At 48.9% G+C, this 26378-nt stretch overlaps 1 protein-coding gene across 1 annotated transcript in view; it reads left to right on the top strand.

The window, feature by feature from the left end:
* Spocd1 (SPOC domain containing 1) overlaps positions 1-25983 on the top strand; it is a 28881-nt gene extending 2898 nt beyond the window's left edge. The window contains exons 2-16 of the mRNA XM_085838393.1: positions 10484-10496; positions 12554-12566; positions 15115-15153; positions 16007-16147; positions 16601-16658; positions 16830-16908; positions 18068-18227; positions 18329-18445; positions 20726-20851; positions 22529-22712; positions 22866-23016; positions 23337-23472; positions 23897-23986; positions 24397-24583; positions 25361-25983. Of these exons, the coding sequence (XP_085694519.1) occupies positions 10484-10496; positions 12554-12566; positions 15115-15153; positions 16007-16147; positions 16601-16658; positions 16830-16908; positions 18068-18227; positions 18329-18445; positions 20726-20851; positions 22529-22712; positions 22866-23016; positions 23337-23472; positions 23897-23986; positions 24397-24583; positions 25361-25983 (2117 nt within the window). The remainder of the gene's footprint in view (positions 1-10483; positions 10497-12553; positions 12567-15114; positions 15154-16006; positions 16148-16600; positions 16659-16829; positions 16909-18067; positions 18228-18328; positions 18446-20725; positions 20852-22528; positions 22713-22865; positions 23017-23336; positions 23473-23896; positions 23987-24396; positions 24584-25360) is intronic.
* The last annotated feature ends 395 nt before the right edge of the window (positions 25984-26378 follow it).

Here is a 26378-nt window from a genome sequence, read left to right as displayed (position 1 = left end):
TACAGAGTGAATTTCAGGATATCCAGGGTTACACATCTCAATAAACAAACAAAACAAACAAATAAACAAAAACCAAACCAAAACAACAACAAGAAAGACGACAAGGAGGAGGAGCTACAAACCCTGCACTCCGCAGCCCCCAGCGCAACCTCCTGTCTGAGTTCAGAACGGGCCTATCACGAATCTTTTTCCTACACTCATCTCATCTTCCCCAAACTGGCATAATTGTATCCTATTTTATTTTGCCTTCTGATATTTAAAATATGTCCCAGTTAGGCTGAGACTTGGCTCAGTTGGCAGGGTGCTTGTCTACCATGTACAAAGCTCTAACTTCACCACTGGGGAGTGTTGGTGGTAAATCACCAACCCTAATATGCCCTGGCAATGAAAACACAACTCAGTTAATATGAATACATGCTGTGCGCCTAGATTGGGCAGATCTACCGCTACACTACCATCTTCCACATCTATGGGACCCCTTAGAACTTGCGGTTTCTCCAGGCCTTGTGCTTCTGCTCCACTTTCCTTCTTCTTCCTCCTCTGCATCCTCTCCCTCTTCCTTTTTCTCCTTCTCTCTCTCTCCCCACCTTCTGCTCCACCTTCCCTTTCTCTGCCCAATCATCAGCTCTCCTTTATTTTACAAATTAAGGTGGGAAGCAGGCTTACAGGAAATCACCTGAATGCTGACTCATTCCTTGTTTGAAGCCACTCACTGGAGTACAGAATTAACATCAAATATAATTAGCTCCAGGGTTATCCACAACAGGGGAACACTGCATAAGTAGGGTGCAGTGGGGTACACCTCTGATTCCAGTGCTTGGGAGGTAGAAGGAGGAAGATGAGGATTTTCCTTGGCTACAAGGCGAGTTTGAAGCCAGTCTGGGAAGTGTGAGAGAGCTTGTCTTAAAGAAAGAAAGGGAAGAAAAGAAAGAAATGAGAGAAAAGAAAGAAATGAAAGAAAAGAAAGGAAAGAAAGAAAAGAAAGAAAAGAAAGAAAAGAAAAACAGAACAGAACCCTGTAGGCATAAATATTTTTGCAACTTACATTTAATAAAGGTTCACCCTCTCCCCTAGCCCTCCACCCAGCAGAGGGAGTGGAAGAGAAAAGTTATTAGGATGGGGGTGGGGGGGGGAAGTTGACCTGTTCAGCAGTAGTTCTTTGGGGGGCGAGCTCCCTCTTCTTTGGCAGCAGTTCAGTCCTGTAGCAAACACCAAATACGACTCAGCAGCCGCAGACCAGTCCTCTAGACAGGCAGACGGCACACAGGAACTGGCAGCTACAGACCAGTCCTCTCGGCAGGCCGACACCAGGCATGAACCAGCAGTTGTTGCTCAATCCTGAGGAGCCATTAGGTTCCCCAACCGGCCTCAGTGAGGCTGGGGAGGTTGCAGGAACCTCACGAGCAGTTCTTGGGCAAGCTTCTCTCAGTGGCTGCCTAGAGATGCATAGTGCATAGGGAGGCGGAACAAACCAAGCCAATGCTCGGTGCTCGTCTCCCACTGTCTGTGGGGTCATAGTTATACTCCTGCCTCCAGCGTCCTTTCCCCCGTGTCTGCTTCAGGAAAACATTTGTTCACATGTCTGCTTTAGCAAGACATCCTTTCACCTTTGTGCCCCACCAAAACATCATTTGACACAACTAACTTTCCAAAGAAGCTAGATATTTCCACTTCAGAACCCAGAGCTGGAGAAATGGCTCAGCGGGTGAGAGGGGTCCTGCAAAAGCGAGAGACCCGAGTAAGAAACTGAGCATGGACCAGGATGCCTGTGACTCCTGAGTACTGTGGGGGATGGAGACAGGAGGCTCACCGGGGCTCGCTGGAGGCAGCCTGTCAGCCTACCTCCAGATTCAGTGAGAGACCTTGTTGTCTCAGAAAATAAGATGGAGGTGATAGAGGGTGACATTTTGCTCCCTCCTCTGCACCTGCATGGATGCTCTCTCTCTCTCTTTCTCTCTCTCTCTCTCTCTCTCACACACACACACACACACACACACACAAATTCATAATTTTTTGGTAGACTAAGAAGCCCCGTGGATGCCTTTGAGACTGTGTTCATTGGGAAGGAACCACGGTGTGAGCCTGTGCCCTTCAGGTCCCTTTCATGAGATTCTGTATAGATGTGAACGTCTGCTCTTGGCCTTTTCGTGTGTGAATAGGTTGTCAGACTGCGCAGCATGGTGTTGGGCTGCTTTGCCTTTTGGGCTCTGTAGCATTTGAAGGTCTTTCCAGGTTGGCGCACATGGTTCGGCAGAAGTTCTGCCTTTCCCGACCCTGCATCAGAGCTGTGTCTAGCTGTCTTTGTCACGGCCGTGGGCACGTTGATGAGAGAATGAGCAAGGACTTCCTTTCCTCGTTTCCAGCCACTGGAGGGTTCTGAGAGCTGCCGCTCAGCCTCACTTTGCCTGATGACCCAATCAAGTGCCTTCACCTTCCGGGATGTCACGAGGGTGTTAATAATACCTTGTGGGGTGGTGGTGAGGAGTCACCGTGGTGACACATTTACCATTTAGCTCCATGCTTGTGACAAGAACTGCGCAGTTTTGTTGTTCAGGCAGGGATGCTGGGGAGAGGTTTCTGGTACATCTGGCTTCTCCCCACTCCAGACAACTTACTTGGATTGAACGGCAGGGTTGGGGTTCCTAGGGTTACAGCGTTTTTGGTGGAGGGGGGCTTGCTGGAGTGCCATGTCGTAACCAGGTTTCCTGCTTGGCTTGGCTCGATGCAACCCACGACTGGGTGTTGCTCCGAGCATCATTCTGGATACTGCAGCTCAGCGTACCATCCCACAGCTGCCCAAACAACCCGTTTCCATGGAAACCGGTGCCCAGCTGCAGGAGAAGAATTGGGGCTGGGTTGTGACAGGGACGGGCAGTGGGTGGCTGAGGACAAGCAGAGTGGGGTGTGGGCAAGCATGGGCAAGCATGGGCACAGAGCCCAGCCAGTCATCTGCCAGAGCCTTTAGGGGACCCCACAACTTTTTGCTGGAGGCTGCCTGGGTGGAAGCAGAGCCAGACTGAAGAGTTCAAGGTCAGGCTCTAGGTACACAGAGACACCAGGCAGAGCTTTTCCTTTCTGAGTTGTAATTGCCTCCTCTGTGAAAGAGAGAGAGCATCCACTCAGCCTGAGGACCACCCAGCTCTGAGAGGAGAGCCCAGCCAGCCGTGTTGTATTCTGTCTTGAAACCGAGAGTCTTGGAGGGAGAGGGGTCAAGACGCCATCCTTCCCTCTGTCTTGAGTTCGGTAGTATCCAGAGAGATCAGGAGCTGCTCTGGGGATGGGGTAGGAGGAGGTATGGGGAGGGCGGTTCTGCTAGTTTGCCCTCTTCCCTGAGGATGCCCTCATAGCTCCTCTGCCCTGACCCAGACACCCAAGCACAAGGTGCAGCCCGCAGCTGCCCAGTGTCAGGAGGTGCAGGGGGAGAGGAGAGAGTGTTCCCAGTGGGTGACCTAAGAATGGCACTTTATCTGGGAGTGTAGCTCAGGGGTAGCATACTTGTCAAGCATGCATAAGGCCCTGGGTTCAATTCCCTGCACAGAAAACAACCTAACAACCGATTTCTCTCTCACCTCCTTGATTCAGCTTTGTGTGTGTGTTTGTGATATGGGGTCTCCTGTATCTTAGACCGGCCTCAGCCTCACTGGGGAGCTAAGGATGGCTATGCACTTCTGAGCCTCCTCCTACTTCCCATGTGCTGAGCTTGCTGGCTTGTGCTACCAAGTCTGTCCCACGAGGTGCTGGCCACTGAGCCCAAGGCTTCACAGAAGGGAGGCAAACACTCCGCTGGTGATGCCACACCTCGGCCCCCAGCTCCTTTTTGACTAGGGAGTTTATTTGCTCTAACAGGAGTTTCACACACATCTCATTTAATCCCCACAAGAGCACGAAAGTCAACGTTAATATCTCTGTCCAGCTGCTATAAGAAAATTGGCTTTCAGAGGCCATTGATTCAGTCAGTTTCATGTGGATGGACGGGGCAGAGCTGGGACTTGTATTTAGGCCTGTGCAAGTCCAGAGGCTGCCAAAGGCCTGCGTAAGAGGTTCTGATGTATATTGGACTTTGTTGTAATTTGTGGGATGATTGGAGCAGAGTGGGGGCGGGGAGGGCTCCTACCTGGGAGGGGCACAGACAGGGTAATCAGAAAGTTGAAGTTCAGAAGACCATGGATGCCCAGACGGTGGAGTAGGGCAGAGGGCCCAACTGTCTGAGCTGGGTGGGTCTGGACAAGGGAAATAGATGCTCAGCGAACAGAGGAGGTAGAACGAATATGCCGGGAAGAGGGGAGGCTTGGGCAGTGGGGCGTGTTACAGGAGTAGAGTGGTAGGTGGGATTAGGGGAGACTGAGAAAGATCAGCAGATTCAGCATTGGTTGGAGGAAGTGCAGAGGTTCCAGGAGGGAGACCTTCTGAGGCAGGCACCAACGAGTGTTGGTAGAGAGAGCTTGACATGTCTCAGGTGCTGATGGTCACTCCTGTTGCCATGGCCCTAGAATCAACACTCTGAGGAGGATGCTGGTATATCCCCATTTTGCTGATAGGAAAACGGAGGCACAAAAGACTTAGTAATGTTCTCCTGATTTCACCAATCCTAAATGCTGGCAGCAGGTACCCACTGCATGCACATGCCACAGATATATTTATGGCCTGTGGGACTTTGTAGTGCTTTTTGTTGTTGTTTGTTTGTTTGCTATTACACATGGAGATGCTGTGAACAGTTTAGAATACATTCTTTGGCATAGTTGACCAAGAATATCTTCAGAGGGCACAACCTCTGGAGATGGATTTCTAGGTGATAGGGCACGCACATCTTCAGTGCTAGGGACTCACCAAAGTGATGGAGGTCAGGTGTGTCTGAGGTGGTGTGACCGTAGAGTTACCGAAGCAGGGTGCACCCCACTGGCTCTGTAGACATGTTTCGGTCTTTTCCTTTGCTGACACTTGATGCTATCAGCTTTTGATTTTTGCCAAAATAGAGATAATTAGCATGTCTCTGTAGTCTTGATTTTGCCTTCATGTTAATTCCTTAATATAAGAAACTTTTTGGGCTGGTGAGATGGCTCAGCAGGTAAGAGCACCCGACTGCTCTTCCAAAGGTCCTTAGTTCAAATCCCAGCAACCACATGGTGGCTCACAACCATCTGTAACAAGATCTGACTCCCTCTTCTGGTGTGTCTGAAGACAGCTACAGTGTACTTACATATAATAAATAAATAAATCTTAAAAAAAAAGAAACTTTTCATCTAGTTTAGCCGTCTCTGTTAAAACTTTGTCATATATATATGTATATATATAATATATGTATATATATAAAATATGTGCACACACATACATTTATATATATGTATGTTAACATCTTATGAATCCATAGGAATTCTTTATATATTCTGGATACTATTCCTTTCCAGTTGTGTTTTATTGTTATTTGTGGATGTGTGTGTGCCTGTGTGTGAGTTTGTGCATGAGAGTGGGTACCTTGGAGACCAGAAGAAGGCATCATATCCCCAGGAGCTGGAGTTACAGGAGGTTGTGAGCCACCATGCGGGTGCTAAGAGCTGAACTCAGGTCCTCTGTGAGAGTAGTGAGCATTTTTTTTTTTTTTTTTTTTTGGTTTTTTGAGACAGGGTTTCTCTGTGTAGCCCTGGCTGTCCTGGAACTCACTTTGTAGACCAGGCTGGCCTCGAACTCAGAAATCCGCCTGCCTCTGCCTCCCAAGTGCTGGGATTAAAGGCGCGCGCCACCACGCCCGGCTCTGTAGTGAGCATTTTTAACCACTGAGCCAGAGACTCTCCAAGTCCACAATTTTGCGTTTCTTACAGTATCTGTTGGTGAAAGAAATTCTAAAAATTTTTATTGTGTAAAATACATATAACATAAAATTTGGGTCTTAGTTTTTAAGTGTATATAGGTCAGTGGCATTTAGTACACACACACCCTACAACTGAATTCACCTATCAGACGGTAATTCCCCGTTCCCATTCCTGTTTACCTCTAGATCCTGGTAACCACAGCCAGCCAGCCTTCCTTCCTTCCTTCCTTCCTTCCTTCCTTCCTTCCTTCCTTCCTTCCTTCCTTCCTTCCTTCCTTCTTTCCTTCCTTCCTTCCCTCTATTGTCTTCCTCCTCCTCCTCCTCCTCCTCCTCCTCCTCTTTTTCTATGGCTTCTTGAGATCCAGTTTCTCTGTGCACCCTGGCTGTCCCGGAACTTGCTCTGTAGACCAGGTTGACCCTGAATTTAGAGATCTGACTGTCCCTGCCTCCTGAGTGCTGGAATTAAAGGCGTGCAATGCCACCTCCATTGCTGCCACCATTGAACCCTCTCAGCTCCTTTCTGTACAGAAACAATTGTGCATCTTAAAGAACAGGGACAGGGCAGGCAGGTACTTGGGCAGGGAAGTGAAAATCCCAAAGGGTTGGTTGGTGTAAGTGTCAGCAGATTAATTTTTCTTCTGGATGACAGATATCATGTCTGGGAAACTGGTCCTGTCTGCAGATATTGGCAGAACTAGCAGTGAACTTGAGGGTCTCTGCTGGGTTTCCTCAGGCAGGTGATTTAAGACTAGGGTCATCCTAGGGGGGTAGTGTTGAGCTTTTAAGTCCTTGTAGACATAAGTTTGAGAATTGGTTCCTTGCAGGAACTTGGATAGAGTTTGGTCAAGGGGACACAGTCTTTGTTACTGGCCCTGTTCTCTGTGTAGCTCCTTACAGAATGTAATTTCTGATTCATGGGATGAAGTCCCTCTTCTCCCACACCATGTTAGCTACCAAGCGTCACCTTCTTTTCAGGATGGCAACAATTCCTTAATAGTATTAACAATTAAATACTCATTCAATCCAGATGGTGGTGGTGACGTATGCCTTGATATATATATATATATATATATATATATATATATATATATATATTCCCTGTATAGATCAGGCTGGTCTCAAACTCATACTCCACATGCCTCTGCCTCCTGAGTGCTGGGATAAACGTATGTACCCCCATAACCAGCTCATGATTTATTTTTATAGTCTGCCTTTTAATGTTGGATCCAAATGAAGTCTGCGCATTTTAAGTGCTTGATAAGTATTTCATGTTTCTTTTAAACCACAGGCTCCCCTGTCTCTTGTAGGGTTTTGATTCCTTTTCCCAGAAGCTGAAGAAATGAGGTTGTTTATTCTATAATGTATTGCATTCCTGGTCCATAGTTAAACGGTCCTTAGGTGGGTCCTTCGGTCCTTCTGTGTGGTGTTTGTTTGTTTGTTTGTTTGTTTGTTTGTTTTTTGAGGCAGAGTTCCTCTCTATGCCCCAGGCTGTCCTGGAACTTGCTCTGTAGACCAGGCTGGCCTCGAACTCAGGCTTCCCCTACCTCCTGAGTGCTGAGATTAAAGGCCTTCATCATCACTGCCCGGCCCTGTGTGGTGCTCTACAGCTGTGAAAATCCTGGAGAAGAACCACCCCATGGAGGAGTTATTCTAGCGAGTGATTTCAGAGGGTCTAGTCCATCACCACAGGAAAGTCAGGCTGAGGCAGAGGCAGTGACCAGGAAGCTGAGCGGTCTCCCTCGCTATAGACCTCGTTTGGTATTGTCTAGGCTCCCAGCCAATGGGATGGTGCTGCTCACATTTAGGGCTGTTCTTCTCCTATCTGTGCATCTTCTTGGGAGACTCCAGCACCGGCCTTCAAGAAGTGTGCTCAGAGCAGTCTCCCGGTGTCCTCATTACAGTCGGGCTGCAGGTGGGCTAACTCCTGCTCTCTCTGTTCCCTGTGGACCCTCCAAGATGGTGTCTGCATCAGAGGATCAGGACCTCGTGTCACTTCCCAGGGGATGAGATGGTCTTCCCATCTGAGGGCTCACAGGAACTACTCATACTGCTTGATATTTTCCATGCCTTTCTAACATGGAAACTTTAAAAATTGCAGTGTCTGGCTGCTGCTGGCATATTAAAAAAAAAAAACGATTGATTTTTGCTCATTGATTTTGTATGTAGGAATCTTGCTGAACTCTTACTAATTCGTATAATTTATCTGTTAGGCAGTTGCTGTGTTCTGTAGACACAGTTCCATGCTGACAAATGGCAGTTGTGTTATTAAGTCCTTATAGTCCTTTGTGTCACACACACACACACACACACACACACACACACACATCCTTACCTGCTACATTAATATAACCCTGGATAAAGGTGGTTGTGGGTAGCGTTGACTGTCGTGAGTGTTAAGTGAAATTGTCCAGGATTTCACATTGAAGTGTTTTCCTATTGATGTTCTTTAGCGTGCCGGGGAAGCTTTCTTCTGTCCCTGGATTGCTAATTATTCTGAATGCACAGTGCATTTGGGGAGATAATCATATGATTTTCACTCCCTAATTTATTAATGTAGTAGAGTTAATGAGTTTTTAAATATTAAGCCAATCTTGCCTTACTGAAACAAACCCGACTTGATAATGTCCTGGTGGGGTTTTTTTCCTGTGTATCCTTCCTATTTGCTAAGTTCTTTTAATAATTTGCTTGCAATTTTTTTTTCGCATTTCAGTTGATGAGTTAACTGTCCCGAAATGACTGATCTGTGGGTTGTACAGTCTTCTGGAGTAATTTCTATGAGGTTGGAATTACTTGATTTTTGAACATTGTGGGAATAGAGTATTGTTTAAAGACAGACAAACAAACAAACAAACAAACAAACAAACAAACAAAATAACCCGAAAAACCCACAGTCCTTAGAACGGTATTTTCTTCAGGAGAGCTGTTTCTTCCCTGTGGATTGGGAGTATCCTGTGGTTGCAGGTGTGTTATGAGTCAGCTAGTTGGCCGTTCTTTCTTTCTACACAGATAGAAGTGGGCCAAGTGCTGGTCCCTGGTAGCATCAAGGGAGGCAGGAGGCAGGTGGGAGCCACAGCAAGGTCCCTTTGGTTCTCCTGCAGGGCTCAGGTATTGAGACCCTTTGTCCTATAAGGTGATGAATCATGGATGGGCCCCGAAGGCTGGGATTCCTCAGCCCTTGCTTGTAAATGGCTTTGCAACTTCCAGACAAGCCCAGGTGGAAAGAGTTGCACGCTGGAACCCTGGCTGCTGTCAAAGGCTGAGCTCACTGGGGTACGTGGTGGTAGCATCTGAGAGAGACTGTGCCTTCGGGGCCTAGGCAGTGAGTTGGCACAGCCTGTAGTTTGTTTGTTTTCATTTATTTTCATTTATTCATTTTTATTTCTTATGTGCATGGTGTTTTGCTTGCATATATGTCTGTGCACTACGTGCATGCGTGATGTCCGCAGAGTCTGGAAGAGAACATCAGATCCCCTGGAACTGATGTTACAGGTTGTTGTGAGTGTCCGTGTGGGTGCTTGAAACCAAACCCAGGTCCTCTGGAAGAGCATCCAGTACTCTTTTCTGCTGAGCTTCCTGCAGACCATCCTGCAGTTTGTTTGTTTGTTTGTTTGTTTTAAAGACATTTATGGCCTATTCTGGTCCTGATGTAAGGCAGTTAGGCTGCCTGTTGGACTGACAATTTTCTCAAGGCAGGGAGCCAGAGTCCCAGTAGCTGTTCACTAGGGAGTCAGGTTGCTTCACCACTGGCATCTTGTCAACTAGAAAATGAACTTCAGAAGGGGTCCTTACAGTACAGACTTACAGAATTGGGGCCAGGGAGGTGGCTTTGTAAGTCAAGGTTTCTGCCGCTAAACCTGAGGGACCTGAGTTTGATCTCTGACATCCAAATGGCAGGAGACGTACACACAGGTCCATCACATCCAGAACATGCCCGACCCCCTGAATAAATAGATGTAATGAAATTAAAACAACCTCCTTTAACATATCACTATCACCGACAGTGACTTGGACAGATTTGTTTGTTTGCTTGCTTTTTGAGACAGGGTTTTTCTGTGTAGTCCTAGTTGTCCTGGAACTCACTCTGTAGACCAGGCTGGCCTTGAACTCAGAAATCTGCCTGCCTCTGCCTCCTGAGTGCTGGGATTAAAGGTGTGTGCCACCACGCCCGGCGACTTGGATAGATTTTAATATCACCTTACCAGTGCTTTGCACCCACCCTGTGCTTCAGGAAGAGGGGAGTCTGCTTATCATATCCATCTCGATGTCTTACGTTCTGAGCCAATCTTGCTGTTGAGTTGTCTTTTTCTAGATATGAGTTCATGTTATCTGCATTTCTATTCCTTGGCTTATTGGCATGAATATTTCACAATGGCTTCTTGCCACTGGTACACCTTCTCCAACAAGATCACACCTTCTAATCCTTCCAAACAGGTCAAACATATGACCCTATTTGTGTGTGTGTGGGGGGGGCATTCCCATTCAAACCACCAGGGATGTTTTTTTTTTTTTTTTTAATTTATTATATGTAAGTACACTGTAGCTGTCTTCAGACACACCAGAAGAGGGCGTCAGATCTCGTTAAGGATGGTTGTGAGCCACCATGTGGTTGCTGGGATTTGAACTCTGGACCTTCGGAAGAGCAGTCGGGTGCTCTTACCCACTGAGCCATCTCTCCAGCCCCCCATGGATGGTTTAACAGTAAGAGTAGTTGCTGCTTTTGCAGAGGCCCCAAGTTCAGTTCTTAACACCCACGTGAGGGTTCACAGCTACCTCTTTTTTTTTTTTTTGGTTTTTCGAGACAGGGTTTCTCTGTATAGCTCTGGCTGTCCTGGAACTCACTTTGTAGACCAGGCTGGCCTCGAACTCAGAAATCCGCCTGCCTCTGCCTCCCGAGTGCTGGGATTAAAGGCGTGCGCCACCACGCCCGGCTCCACAGCTACCTCTTAATTCTAGTTCCAGGGCTCCTGCACCCTCTTCTGGCCACCTGAAATACCAGGTACACATGTCTCACTCACCTGAGGGCAAACCCTCATTACCTAAGGAGTACTAACCTCTGGTTTGTGGCTCAGGCTGTGCAGTGATTCATGTATGTTACATGTATCCTTGAAAAGAATGAATGTTCCGTCGTTGTTGGGGCAGTGTTATCCATGCAAGGTAAAGCAGCCGGTTAGTTGGTTTGCCAAATCTTTTTTTATTCCCACGGGTTGTCTTGTCTGCTTGACTCAGAGACATGGGCCTGTTGTGATAGCAAATTTGTCTTTTTCTTGTAACTCTGTCAACGTTTGCTTCCTAGCATTTGAGATTATGTTATTTGATGCTTATGAGTGCCGAGCTGTGGCTCTGTGGTAGACCCGAGTCTCACTGAGTTGTGAAGTCTCTGGAATGATGTTTTTCTGCCTCTGAAGCCGCTTACTCTTTGCTGTTTAAATCATTCCGGTGTTTCGTTGTGCTTGGAATACAACCAATCTCACATTACTACTCCATTTTTGTCTCTTCGCCTCATTATATTTTAGAAATAGTGTTTATCTTTCATAACAGGATTTTCTTTCTTTTTTTTTCTGCCCCCTGCAACTCCTTGAAGTGGAGCAAATAAACACTTTTTTTTCCTAATAAGTGAATAAATAACTAAAAACCTGATCATTTTTGTAATTGTCTGGAATACTAATTCACTTATGTATTAGTTCTTTTCATTTGAGACATGACTTTGGTATATAGCCCAAGCAGGACTCTAACTCATAATCCTCCTGCCTCAGCTTCTGAGACTGCAGGCATGTGCCACAGACCCAAGTGCATTCTGGCAACTCCTGGCTTATCTACCTCCGTTCCATCTTGCTGTGTCTTGCTTGGACCCGTTCACTGGCTCTCCTGGGAATTTTAACACGAATAATTCACTTGCCCAAGGATACAGCTTCCCCTGAATGGAACAAGAGTCATGGGATGTTTTAATTCCAAGCACGCTCCTTCCCAATTTGTGAACCATTGTTATCGGGTAAATTGGTCCTTTCTTATGTTTTTAATCCCCCAAATTACACACCATCATTGTAATTCTAGACAATGTTTAGGTTCAACACGGTATTTTTTTTTTTCCTGGCTCAAAGTTTCTCATTGCAACTCATGTTTCCTGTGTGGGATAATTTGTTTTTCCTTCCAACTCAGGTTCATCCTTTAGTGTTTTTACATTTTTTTTTTTTTGGTCTTTTTCATTCATTTTGCCTTAAGTACATTTTGTTTACTGAGTAACTTGCAATTATCAAGAAGGATAACTTCTGTTTTTCTCTGCTGTGTCTTTTCTCATTATATTCTCAAACAAAGATTTTGCCCTGATCTACAGTGGCTAGGGATGATTGCTTTATTTGAGCACCTTAAAAATAATACCCCACGTGCTCTGCTTTTCCTTATCGACACTGGGGAGTCAGCTGTTTGGCTAAGTGCCTGTCCCTTCCATAGGCACGGTGTCATTTAGTGAATGCTGGGTGAAGGTAGCACCTTCTAGACTCAGACTGGCTGGGCTTAAATGTCAGCTCTTTGGTTTGCTACCTAATTAGCCAATCTCTGTGCCTCGGTCTCCTGTAGTGTAAGATGTGTTAAAGACAGGGTTGGTTGCCCACCTGGGCGTGGTAGAGGGCATTCAGAGCACAACAGCAGGCCATTTTAATGGTCTTGCTGGCTATTATTTTTCTTTGATTTTTAAAATTATATTTTTATTTTTTAAAAGAAGTAGGTGTCTATCTGTGCACCTGAGTGCAGCCCATGCGTGCAGGTGCCCGTGGAGTCGGGAAAGGGTGTTAGAGCCCCTGGAATCTCAGTTACAGGTGGTTGGTGGGTTGCTTAACGTGGGTACTGGCAACTGAACCCCAGTCCTCCTCAAGAGCATCAAGTGCTCCTAACCCCTGAGCCTTCTCACCAGCCTCCCTCGCTTTTTAAATTGTGAATCTGTTTGCATGCGTGTGAGCGTGTATGTGTGTATGTGTGTATGTGCGTGTATGTGTGCATGTGTGTGTATGTGTGTATGTGCATGTGTGTGCATGTGTGAGTATGTATGTAAGTGCATGTGTGTGAGTGTATGTGTGGATGTGTGTGTATGCGTGTATGTGCATGTGTGTACATGTGTGTGTTTGTGTGTATGTGCATGTGTGTGTATGTGCATGTGTGTATATGTGCATGTGTGTGCATATGTATGTATGTGTGTATGTGTGTGTGAGAGCATGTGTGTGAGTGTATGTGCATGTGTGTGTATGTGTGAGTGTGTGTATGTGCATGTGTGTGTTTGTGTGTATATGCATTGTGTGTGCATGTATGTGTATGTGCATGTGTGTATATGTGCATGTGTGCATGTGTGTGTATGTGCATGTGTGCATGTGTGTGTATGTGTGTATGAGCATGTGTGAATGTGTGTATGTGCATGTGTGTATGTTTGTGTATGTGTGCAGTACACGCATGCATGTACACTTGGAGGTCAGAATAGGACACCTACTCTGCCTGGAGCTGGAGTTACCGGCAGTTATTGTGAGTCATTACATGTAGGTGCTGGGACCAGAACTCAGGTCCTCTGAAACGGCCAGCTGCTGAGCCGCCTCTCCAGTCCTTTCTTGATTTTTTTTTGAATTTTCTTATTCCTGGGGATTGATGTCTATAGGTGTGAGGTTCCTTTAATTTCCCTGTCTGGACTCCACAGAACTTTTTAAAGCTGTGAATTGCCCTCTTTTATCAGTTGGGGAGAAATCCTTAGCTGTGTACCTTCAAGTGCTGCCTCTACCACATTTTCTTCTCTCTCCTAATTAGCTAGATTAATTAGTCCCGCTCACTCCCAGCATTTGCATCTTCTTGACTTTGCCCCGCAGTCTCTGTGCTGCGACTGTTCTGGATAATTTCTTGAGATCCATGTCCCAGCTCATTAATTGGCTTCAGCTGTGTCTAATATGCTATTAAACCTATACACCGAGGTTTTATTTTTTATTTTAATTATGTTTTTATTTCCCGAAGTTGTGTTTGGTTCCCAACTGAATCTGATTGTTTTTGTTTTTTCCCTTCCATCCCTGTCTCCCTTTAACGATATCATACTTCCATCCCTTCCTGTGTTCTGTCTCGAACATCAGAAGGCTGAGCCTTGTGCGGCCGGTGGAAGGACCCCTGAATCCAGAGCCAGCCTACTTCGAGGGACAGGCTGGTCTTAATACCTTTCCCACTTCCCAGCCCTGCGTCCCCTTTTCCTTTTTCCTCTCCTGTCACTTTCTTTGAAAGGCTGATTCATCTCATGGTTTGAAAAAGAAACCGGCCGGGCGTGGTGGTGCACGCCTTTAATCCTAGCACTCGGGAGGCAGAGGCAGGCAGATTTGTGAGTTCGAGGTCAGCCTGGTCTACAAAGTGAGTGCCAGGGCAGCCAGGGCTACACAGAGAAACCCTGTCTCGAAAACAAACAAAACAAACAAACAAAAAAAACCAAAACAAAAAACCAAATGCTGAGTCTCCATCCCAGCACCAGGGTCTTCCCCGCCGGCAGTCAGGACTGTTAGGATCTGTAGAGACTTCCAGATATGTTTTATGTGTAGCCAAGCAAATACACATTTAAAAATTCATTCTCCCTGTAACGCAAATGGTAGCATGCTACATATATTGTTCTGCACTCGCTTTTTAATAAAAAATATGTTTCTGGTTATGAAAGAAATACGTGTTCATCTTGAATAACATCAATTCCCAAGTGTACACATGTAGAAAATGAAAGTCTCCCCGGAATTCATTCCCTAGGGATAACATCTATTTTGCATCTATAAATATATATTTACATAAATGGGCTTATGCAACAGACAATGTTTTCTAACCTATTTTTCCCCCTTTCCTCCTAATAACACATCACGACATCATCCCATGAATCTTTCCATAGCCTCACGTAGGGCTGGGGCTGTGGAATCAGGGAGAATTAGGCTCCAATATTAACTGCACAGCTCAGCAGCTTAGCACTCGCTACAGACGACTGAAGCCTCAGGTTCTTCATCTGTGAAGTGGTAGCAGGGTGTCCACTTCCTCGTGGTCTGGGAAGGCACTGAGTTCATGTAGGTTGTGTGCCCGCCCTCCAGGCCCCAGGAGAAGGTCGTCTTTTAATGACTCCCATCCCTGATTAATGTTCAAATAGTATTTATAGTCTGGATGTGTTATAGTGTATTAACAATGCCCGGTTAGTAGAAGCTAGTGTCTTTTTTTTACAGATGTTAGCCCTGTAAGCACACTGTTGTTGTGAGTACTTTGGGTTGGGCTGGATTACCGGGTCCTCTGGATTCTAATCTCTGGACCCTCTTTATTTTTTCTCCAAGGAGGCGCGAGTGCCCTGGGGGGTGAAGACTGCATACTATGTAGGTGCTGCTTCTTCATCGTCATCCTTCATCCCGCTTTGCTCTGGAGTGTGGGTGGGCCAGGGCCAGCCCCCCTCAGCAAAGGCTCTCTGAGCCCTCTCTCCTGCCCTCTCCCCTTACCTCAGGGATGCTAAAGCTTAGACTTCCGGTTTCTTTCAGACCTTGCACCCAACACCACCACCCCTCCACACACAAACTCACGTCCAACATAATTCCTGTAATTTGCTATATATTGGAAAAGAATTAAAATGTATCTTTGAAAAAAGAGAGAAGAGTCCAGAGGAAGTAAGGAGAGAAAAGAATTGAAAACCCTCTATCTACCAATCATGAAAAGGCACAGCTTCTGGGCTCCAAAGGAACAGAGGTTCCCAGCAGTAGTGGTGAAAGGGAGAGATAGGCTAGCAGCGCTCAAACTGCTCATCACCTTTAAATAGCCACAAAGAGCTTTCTCTCAGAGGCAATGCATGGGTGATAAGAGCTTTAGCTTCACAGAGAGCCCCTGGAATGTTTGAGCAGGAGGGGGTGGAGTGAGGACAGGTGTGTTCTTCCTGATGACGGTGACAGGGGTCCTAGTGTATATATAGCCTGCTGATGGCAAATGGGCCAGGGAGTTAGAGGGGAAGCAAGAGGGTCAGCACAAAGACAGGTGGCTTCATTCCTGGGACAGAGGCTAGCCAGGCAGCAGACACTTAGTGAGCCCTACTATGTGCCAGGCCTTTGTAGATTCTAGAGGGTATAGTCCTGACCCTGTATTCATTGAAGTCACTGGCCGGTGGAAGCCAGAGATGATAAACAATTGAAGCCAAGGCAGGAAGGATTTCAGGCAGAGTCTTGCCATATTCTCTCTCAGCAGGTCTGCACTGGGTCAGGAATCAGGCTTGTGGGAGCCGCCAGCAGCAGTCAGCCAGGACAGATTGAACCTCTGGAGGAGTTGGACACCAACTCAGCCAGAAGGAAGAGAAGGCCCACAACTGCTCACCCTACCCCTTGTCAGGTACAAAGCTGGCTTCCTTGCCTAGGGGGCTAGTGATTGATCTTGTCCATGGGGACGTTCCACCTGATGTCACTGAGGCCCAGGATCGGATGACTTGGCCAGGGTCACAGAGAGGCAGGTGATCCCCATTTGGATGCTGGCCTGGGTTCTTGGATGCTCTTCCTACTAGGTTTGGGAGTTTAGGGGAGTTGGGGAATGGTATTCCTCTATTGTGTTTGGAAAGGCTCTATCTACGGTGAACTCAGCTGACCCTGCTACATCAGGGTTTCCAGCCAATCATTGGAATGGGACTGTGGGGTATTCTTACATCCTTCCTTTGCTCTAAAGCATCTTAAGGGACCTCTCCCTAGGGGCCGAGTGGCCATAGATGAATGGACACCGCCCCCCCCAACACACACACAAGGCAGCTTTGGCTGGACTGGGCCTCTCCACCATACTCATCTCTCTCTGCAGAGTGATCCTTCAGAAACTGAGCATACAGAACTTCTTCAGCAGAGGGCAGAGGACCCAGGTGACGAGAGCCAGGGGGTGGAGTCTCACCCTGCTCCACACTTCTGGGATCAGCTCAGAGTTCTTCTCCAAAAGAACAGGGCTCCTAGGGCCATGAGTGGGGGGGATCGGAGCCCCTCCCCCCTTTCCTTGTTGTCCCCTGGGATTGCATGACACATTGTCCCTACCCCAGGCGAGCAGGGAATGACACCTTTGGATGCTGGAGTGCGATCTACCGTGGTCCGTGCCATGCAGGAGGTGCTGTGGACTCGGTAAGGCTATCCTGTGTAGCTTCCGGCTAGGCCACATTTGGGGGCGGGGATGGTGCACACAGAGAGAGACAGAGACGGAGACGGAGACGGAGACGGAGACGGAGACGGAGACGGAGACGGAGACGGAGACGGAGACGGAGACGGAGACGGAGACGGTATGTATGAGTGCCTAATTCTATTTGATATTGGGGTGGTTACTGACCCACACAGCCAGTGGCAAGCTGAAATGTGAACCTGGGTGTCTGTGATGCGTGGCTTCAGTTGCAGAGAGTCTGGGCTGACAGGATCTCAGAGTTCTGAGGGTTCTCACTGACAAGAGGGTGAAACCAAGCTCAGGGAAGGCAGAGTCAGCAGTAGATCAGGATCGTGACTGCCCTTCCCTTGGTTGATCTTTTGCTATACCAACCTCAGCTTGGTTCTCTTGTCCGGTTGACTCCTTAACCTCCAAGCCCAGGCTTGACCCTCTCCACGCCAATGCAGCTGTCTAGCGGGACCGAGCAGCCTGACTCTGACCCTTGCTTTTGCTTGCTTAGGTCTGTTGGGTAGCGTTAGGGTGTGTACTGGCTGGTTTTGTGTGTCAACTTGACACAGCTGGAGTTATCACAGAGAAAGGAGCTTCAGTTGAGGAAATGCCTCCATGAGATCCAACTGTAAGGCATTTTCTCAATTAGTGATCAAGGGGGGAGTTCCCCTTGTGGGTGGGACCATCTCTGGGCTGGTAGTCTTGGTTCTATAAGAGAGCAGGCTGAGCAAGCCAGGGGAAGCAAGCCAGTAAAGAACATCCCTCCATGGCCCCTGCATCAGCTCCTGCTTCCTGACCTGCCTGAGTTCCAGTCCTGACTTCCTTGGTGATGAACAGCAGTATAGAAGTGTAAGCCGAATAAACCCTTTCTTCCCTAACTTGCTTCTTGGTCATGATGTCTGTGCAGGAATAGAAACCCTGACTAAGACAGGGTGAGTCCTGAACTCTGAGCTCTCCCTAGGTAAATGGAAGATGTAACATATCTTCTGCACAGAGCAAGGGCAGGAGTCAACAGGTCCGTGGGAGAGCACCCATCCAAGAACGGAGATGGCTCGGCCCCTGTCTCCCACCCTTATGCCTCCCTCTCAGAATAAGTGAGGGAAGAGCTTTCCTGCTCAGCCTTGCTTGTCCTCACAGTGCCCAGGAGCTTCCTGACCTGGCGTTGAGGGAAGATGAGGTAGAGGCCATCGCAGAGGGCATTGAGGAGGCCCTCTTCCACCTGACACAAGACACCAACCTCCGCTACAAGAACAAGTACCGCAGCCTGCTCTTCAACCTGCGAGATCCCCGAAATGTTGTGAGCTGGGGGTGGGAGAAGGTTGGGGGACACCAGGAACAGACTGAAGGTTGGAATGGGTGCTGTCAGGGTGGAACGGTGCATTCTCTTCCCCCGCACAGGACCTGTTTCTCAAAGTGGCTCACTGTGACGTCACCCCTAACAACCTGGTGCAGATGAGCTCAATCCAGCTGGCCCCCAAGGAGCTGTCCCGCTGGCGGGACCAGGAGGAGAGAAAGGTGAGAACTTTGTAGACAGACCACAAGAAGGGGGAGGGCAGTGGAAGACAGGAACGGAGGAAGCAGGACAGATGGACAGTCAGGACTGAGAAGGAGCTGGAGTCTTCCACGTCAAAAGTAGGAAGAGAGCCCACGCACCATTTCTCTGTGGAGCTGGGCTGTGTGGGCGGTGGGTGGGAGGCTTCTGTGAGGCAGTCCCCAATGCTCTTCTTTTTAGCCCAACCTCAGGTTTGGAAAAGGGGCCTCACAACTCCACCCCCCTCAGTCGCTGCCCGTGGGTCTTGCCCTGCATGGAGCTCTTGGGAGTAGGGAAGACATAGCATTGCGCTGGGTGTTGGTGGGTGGAGGCGGTGGTCCAGTGCTGAGGGGCTGAGGTGTAGAGGATGCTAAAGTGCTGTTCTGGAAGAGCTAATAACCAGGTCCAGCCAGTGTGTCCATCCATTCAGCTGAGTTTCTGTTCAGGCCCTGCAGGTAGTTTAGGGGTTCCCTCTGTGCAGCAGCCATTAAGAATTCCAGGGTGGGGTGGGGTGGTGGAGAGATGGCTCAGTGTTTAAAGCACTGGCTGCTCTTCCAGAGGTCCTAAATTCAATTCCCAGCAACCACCTGGTGGCTCACAACCATCTGTAGTGGGATCTGATGCCCTCTTCTAGCACACAGGTATACATGCAGATAGAACACTCATACATAATATAAATACATCTAAAAAAAAAAAAGGAACTCCAGGGTGCCCCCCCCCAATGTATGTAACAAATGTGCAGGTTGGTCTTCATGTGGGTCCCCCCAACAGCTGGAGCAGGGGCTGTCTCTAAAGCTGTTGTCTGTCGGTGGATCCTGTTCCCCTAACTGGCTGCCTTGTCTGGCCTCAGTGGGAAAGGATGAGCCTAGCCCGCAGGGATTGGAGGGTACCAGGATGGGGGGAGGGGGTTCACCCTCTCAGAAGAGACAAGGAGGGGAGGATGGGGTTAGAGACTGTGTGAGGGGGGACCAGAAGAAGGGAGGTTAGTGATCGGAACATCAAATAAATAAATGAATAAATGGGGGGGGGGAGGAATTTCAGGGTGGGAACTGGGAAGGAAGCTCAGCTTGTATGGCTGGCTTGTATGGCTAGCTTGTATGGCTAGCTTGCCACACAAGTGTGAGTTTGAGCTCCAGAATTCAAGTAAAAAGTCCGCATGTCGGCGTGTGTCGGTGTTGGCTGGGAAGGTGGAGACAGGCAAGCCTAGTCGAATGAAAGCCCTTGCCTCAAAAAGTAAGGTGGGTGACTCCTGAGGAAGGCCATGGAAGACCAACCTCTGGCTTCCACACACATTTGCACACACGAGTACACGCATCTAGCCATCCACTAAGGTGCATGCCCACATGTGTGCATATGTACACAATCGAGAATTTCAAGGTAATGCACACAGGTCGTGACAAAGTGTGAGCCTCTTTGAGAACAGAGTTCAGTGTACCATCATCATGGAGTCCCCCTGCCTGGGTGTGGGGTCCAGGACCCCTATCTTTTTGCACCATTAGCAAAGGAGAAGGGCGGGAGAGAAGGCACAGTGGTTAAGAGCACTGCTTGCTCTTCCAAAGGACCCGGGTTCAAGTCCCGGCAACCACACAACTGTCTGTAAATCTAGTTCCAAGAGATACGACACCCTCACACAGACATGCATGGGGGCCGAACACCAATCTAAATAAAATAAAATAAAATAAAATAAAATAAAATAAAATAAAATAATTTGTTTTAAACACACAAACAAACAAACAGAAAAGGAGAGACAGGCTTCCAGGTCAGATGATTTTGCTCAAAAAGGAGAATGACAGCTAGCCAGTCGTTCCTAGGAACCTCAATCTAGGCTGGGCCCGCCTCATGCGTTGCTTAATACCTTGCTCTTAATCCTCAGAGAACAGATAAACTGAGGTTTAGGCCAACTAAGTGGTGGTCCAAAGTCAATCTAATCTTTAAATCTTTATTAATAGCCCATCTGGGACTCACTGGGACTCAGCCTGCACACTTGTTCCGTCATCACAGCCTCTCTGAGGACGGGTGGGTGGGGCAGAAGCAGAGTTGACTTGGGCTTGGGTGAAGGCCAACTGCAGTGACATTTCTTAGAGGAGGCAGGACTTCAGTGGGACCCGGAAGGGTAGGGCTGAGGGGGGCTGACTTTCTGAGTGAACGGAGAGAGGCTTGAAAATGAGGGGAACCCCCAAGGGAGGGGCCTTGAAGGAGGGAAGGGAGGGACTGGGTCCTCAGTGGCCAGAGGCGCCTGGCTGAGTTTGACTTGGTTGCTGCAGGGCCTGGACATCATTGAGCAACAACAGAAGGAACTGTACAGACTTCCCGCCTCCAAACTGACTCACAAGGGCGAGGTAGAGATCCCACGGGACTCGGACCAGATGCTGACCCTGGAAGACCTGATGGTAAGGGGTGACCTGAGATAGGCACAGGTACTTCTTACCCTGCTGACTATGGGGCCCTGAGCAAGGCCATTGCCTACGCTGTGGGCCCCATGTTTAAGACAGTAGGTCTGGCATTGGTCGCCCTTCTTTTAGCCTAACTCCAGAACACTTGCACAGGTGGCACTAAAGGCTTATCATTGCAGGCACCCGAGCCCCAACCACTCTGGCTTCAGGCAAAGGATTTTCCTAGATGCAAGAGACAGAGGCCTGTTTTATCAGTGCGTTTATTTGCTTGGAGTTGCCACAGGCAGGGACACCCTGCCCTCCTCCGAGCTTGCCCTTGCACTGGAGAAGGTCCAAGATTTAGGCCTCTAACTGATGGGACAGCTGAATCCCTTGGTGGAGCACCATCCTCTAGCAGAGCACCTCCATCTTACCCAGAGCCTGGCTTATGTGTCTCAACTTGGTTAACCAGCACCTCAGTGACCTGTGGTCCGCAAGACCTTCCCCTTGTCCCCACATCCATTACTCTCAGAAGGCCGATTTGGCTTGGTTGAGGTCTCTATGGGTCAGCTGTCATCTGGTTCTGATTAGGAGATGGGTGGAGGGCTGGCAAGTCTCTTAGCTCTTGTTCATTTGCTCAGTACAGATTTGTTGAGCCTTTCCTGGGTGCCAGGCCCTGGGGGAAATGACAAGGGGGTTGACAAGATAATACTTGGGGGTTTGCCATCTCCCACCCCAAGTGTTCAAGCCAAGAAGAATCACTGTCTGTGTAGAGAGGAGCCCTCGGGGGGTGCAGCTGCTCCTCAGCTGGAGCCAAGCACGTCCCCTCAAGAGGCTGGCATGTCAGCATTAGAGAGGTGTCAGGAGAAGGGAAGAGAGGAGATGGCAGAGGAGAAGGGGAAGGTGACAGAGAAGAGCAATCTTCGCTCTTACTGAGTACCTGCCACGTGGCCCTTTCACAAACAGCACCTCATTTGAACATGGCGATTACTGACAGTTGGTGTTCGTGCTGAAACCCGAACCATTGCCGCAGCTCAGTGTCATGGGCTGGCCTGGCGTGGAGCAGGCGTGTGCACCTGGCAGCCTTTTGAGATCTTTGCAAACCTTCCGAACAAAAGGGATTCCTATTGTGAGGGCGAAGGTGGTTACGATATTTACTCTCCTGGGCTCTGTCATCTGCTTCTGAGGACTTGACCCAAGGAAAAGATGCAAAAGTTAGGAAAACACTTTGTGCACAAAGATGCCTTTGGGGCGTCTTGCTAATGACAACTGGAGGTGACCTGAATGTCTAGCAACAGTCTTACTGTTGTCTAGCAACTGCTACACAGTTGGCCCACGGGGGAGGAGGTCTAGAGAAGGGGGCAGACGTGTCCACTGCAATGAGTGGGATACAGGGAGGATGCAAAGAATATGTGACCCCAGCTATAATAAGAGCATCCCCAGACCCTCTGCATAGGAAAACATTGAAATAATACCCAGTGTACCAACCATGGTCTGAACAAATGGTGGGGTTTTATTTACAATTATTAAATAAATAATTTCCCAACATTTCTTTAACATTTTTCAGTTTTTGGAATATAGAAACATATTTAGAAAAAATAATAAACCACATTTTTGAGACTCTCTACATATAGAGGGCTCCTGATCTTCATGGCCACCTTGCCATCTGTCCCCTTCTACCCCTGTGCTTTCCAGGAACCCATGGTGCCCAGAGAGTGCAGCCTACAGCCCCTGACAACCCCTCTGGAGGGCACCACCAATTGGCACCAGCACCACCAATGTGACTCTAACTGTCAAGTCTGCACGGGTGGGGAGGAAGGCAGGAAGGCTGATGATGGTAGCCAGCCAGAGCTACAAGTGGACATCAGCTACAACGTGGGTGGGTAGCTGGGTTTGTAAGTGGCAGAATGGGAGACCCTATGCCCGAAGGTCACCTTGGAATGAAGCTGGCTCAAGGCTTGCTTCAGGTCAGGCTGCGGGCTGGCTTCTCCCTCCGCATACACAGTTCAGTTCTTGCCTCTGCTCTTTGCAGATCGGAAATCCTCAACTAAACTGCCAGCCTTCTCCGGGGCCATCATGAACAGGGAGGAAAATGCCATCCAGAAAGCCCCAGGTCCATCTCCTGTGTCCTCTCCAGAGGTGCTCAAAGTTGGGGAGACACCCCCCAAGGAGCCACAGGACAGGTATGACTGGTAGCCGATAGGTGAGAAACCCAGCATCCTAGGTGTGGGAGGCCATCAGCTGGAGTAACAGCATCCACACACTGCAGGAGCGTCCTTCCTTATGACCGTGTCTTCCCTTGCCTGTGAGCCTCTGTTGTTGTATCTGAGTATCTGAGGTGGAACTCACACACCTTCCTGGTTCTCTCCTGCTCAAGGCCCGTGCTTGAATCAGTGTTCGGGTCTCGGCAATGAGAACGCAGTACTGGCTCTGCAAACAGAAGGGACCCTGGGGACATCCCAATGAATGACTTTGCTTGGCCCTGCCCTATCCCTTCTTCTAGGCTCCAGATGCCTGCTGGGCCCAAAAATGCCCCGCCCAGCCCTACACCCTGGGAGGGCTCACTGGACATGTTCTCCATCAAGCACTTCCGGGCCAAGGCCCAGCTGATCTCGGGACACAGCTGTCAGCTTGTCCAGGTACTTACAGCCCTCACACCCTTCTCAGCTCAGTTGGCAATTCTTCCAGTGAGCCTTGTGCTAACGAAGCAGGAGGGCAGACGATACCCTAGCCTGATTCTGACACACACACTCAGGCTATTAACTCTACCCCGAGACATAAGGGAAGAGTCTCTGCGAAGCTTCCTAGAGCCCCCCAGTTCACAGGAGGGTTTTAGGGGTGACTGATGAGTAACTATTAGTGGGCTAAGGAGTGAGTGAGGACCCATGGGACTTGGGGCAGGACAGGCTGTAGGCCTCCAGGGGGTAGTTAGAGCTCTCTGGAGGAGTCCCTGAGGGTTCGGATACACTGTCCTCCTCCTCTGACTTTGGCCTGAGGTAATGGGAAATGATTCAGCCTAAGAGGGAGGGAAGCTGGGTGCTGACCAACCACCTGCCCCAACAGGCTCTCCCGGATGTCATCCGCTCAGCAGGCCGCCTCCCTCCAAGCCATGTTTGGGATCTTCTAGATAGTATGGGCCCATCCAAGGCAAAGGTAAGCTGTCTGCCCTCTTCTGCCCCCACGTCTCAGCTCCTTCCCTCCCCAGCTAGCTCACCAGTGACCCTTGGGCATGATTCCCCTTTCCTGCTTCTTCCTAGAACAGCAGTTCTCAACCCATGACTCTCTCACAGGGGTCGCACATCAGCTACCCTGCATAAATATCAGATATTTACATTATGATTCATAACCGTAGCAAAATTACAGTTATGAAGTAGCAACGAAAATAATGTTATGGTTGGGGGGTTGGTCACCCCGGCAGGAGGAGCTGTATTAAAGGCTCTCAGCATTAGGAAGGTTGAGAACCACTGAGCTAGAGGAAGTAGCTCTCAGAGGTCTGCTGTCCTGAGTGTGCCTGCAAGCCCAGAGGATGACTGCTCCCTTGCCACTTCCTCTGTATCCTCCAGGACATCTGTGTGATCAGGCTGTGTCCCCACGGGTCTCGGGACATCCAGAACTACCGTCTGCTTTACTCCTACCTCAACAACAAGCAGTGCCACTGCCTGGCCACTGTGCCGCAGGTGAAAATGGTCCTGCTGCCCCTGCCTGCCTTTGAGCCTCTGCCAGCCAGGCTGCGCCCTCTGGGGGGCCCAGGTGAGAACCACTTACATGCCCAAATAGAACTACAGAGCAGCCAGGGCAGAGGCAGATCCAGACAGCTTGCAACAAAAGTAGCAGCCAAGAGGAATAGGCATGCTTGTATCTGCTGCTGAGCTAGCTAGGTTTGGCTTCAGGGCAGGGATCTGCCTAGGTGTGGCCCTAGGAAATCACCTGTGGAAAAGGACTTTAGGGACTCACAAGTAGGATGTGCCTGCCTGCTCTGAAGCAAAAAGCCTTAAGGCCTGGCTGGGCTGCAGTTCCCAGTACTGGAGGCAGGTTGGTTGACATGTCCTCCATTAGGCTGTTCTGGGTAAAAGCCCAGCTTGTGTTGGGACATAGCTGCCAGCTTGTCTAGGTACACCTTTCTTCATGAGGTCTCTCTCTCTCTCTCTCAGTGATACGTCCACCTCTCATTTATTCATTCTACAATAAGCCACTGCCTCAATTTGTGGTAGGCTCAAAGACAGATGATGATACACCGACTCCCGGGATGGTGTTGACTGTCTTCACTAAGCCTTGAGGTCAAACCATCCATGCCTTAGCCTCTGCCACATGACTATTGATCACCTAGACCGAGCACTCTGAGACAGGCTCATTTGCCTGCTTGCTTTCTCCCACCTCAGTGTCAGGAAGTTCTCATGACCAAAACTCCAGGTTCACTGCAGCTTTTGCTGGTTGGTGTGTGTGTGTGTGTGTGTGTGTGTGTGTGTGTGTGTGTATGAGTGTATTTACTTCCTCCAGGTCTTGGAACCCTCTTCCTCCTCTTTTCAGGTCTTGAAATTACTCACACGAGCCTGTTACTAGCTGTACTATTTCCTAAGGATGAGCTTCCAGACACAGCTATGTCCATCCCTGTGTCGAACAAGGTCCCAAAGACCGTGTCCTTCAGCAAAAGAGTGGAAAGGATCCGCTACTCACCAGAGGATAGGAGGTCAGAGGCCACCTCATCTCCCCTTGAAGAGGACCCAAAGCAGAGCTTGGCCAGGGGCAGCTTGACTCCAAGGAGTGTTTGTGCTCCACAGAGCCTCCCTAGAGGCAGGGGGAGGCAGGGACCTGGGTGGGGACAGTGGTCCCCAGAAGCAGCCTGGCGCTATTCCCAGCATCCCAGTTCAGCAGATCCAGTGTTCCCTGGCATTGGCCAAGGACAGCACCTCCACAGGGCCTCCTGTTTCCACCACGACCTTCTCCAGCACCTCAAGGTCTTAGTGACCATGAGTCACCAGTTCCAGGCCTCACTGTGGCCCCAAAGCCAGGATTCCCTGCCCCCATTCACTGTAGGATCTGCAGTTCCAGACCCCCCTGGACCTTCTTTGGGCCCCATGGACGGAGGTGGTTCTAACTGTCCCCTGCCAGAGGGGTCAGACCCTTTAGAGCCGCCAGAACAGGAGTGTTGACTCCTTTACCGATGCTGAACCTGAGGAGGGGCGAGTGAGCTCTCCCACACCTGCCTAGTTTGTATCTGTTCTGCAGTCTGTTTGATGTTGATTTTTTGGTTCAATAAAAACTTGGCAAAGTAAGAATTGTATCTGATATCTGAGAAGGAGTCTCTAGTCCCATCCAGGTGTGGCTTGATGTATCTTTGAATTTTTGTGCACAAATGCATGATTTCCCCAGCTGCTGACTGGGTGTTCCCGAGCCAACACTTTATCCCAGGACAAAGTTCTTGCTATGTGGCTTCTGGAGACATTCAAAACAAAACAAAACAAAACAAAACAAAACAAAACAAAACAAAAGCCTCTGAGCCAAGTGTGAGCATGCACACCTTTAATCCCAATGCACAGGAGGCAGA

The sequence above is a fragment of the Mus caroli genome, unplaced genomic scaffold, assembly GCF_978045245.1.
Source record: "Mus caroli unplaced genomic scaffold, Mus_caroli_1 scaffold_6, whole genome shotgun sequence".
Lineage (NCBI taxonomy): Eukaryota > Metazoa > Chordata > Mammalia > Rodentia > Muridae > Mus > Mus caroli.
The sequence above is the reverse complement of the archived record's forward strand: the minus strand, read 5'-3'. Positions and strand labels throughout refer to the sequence as shown.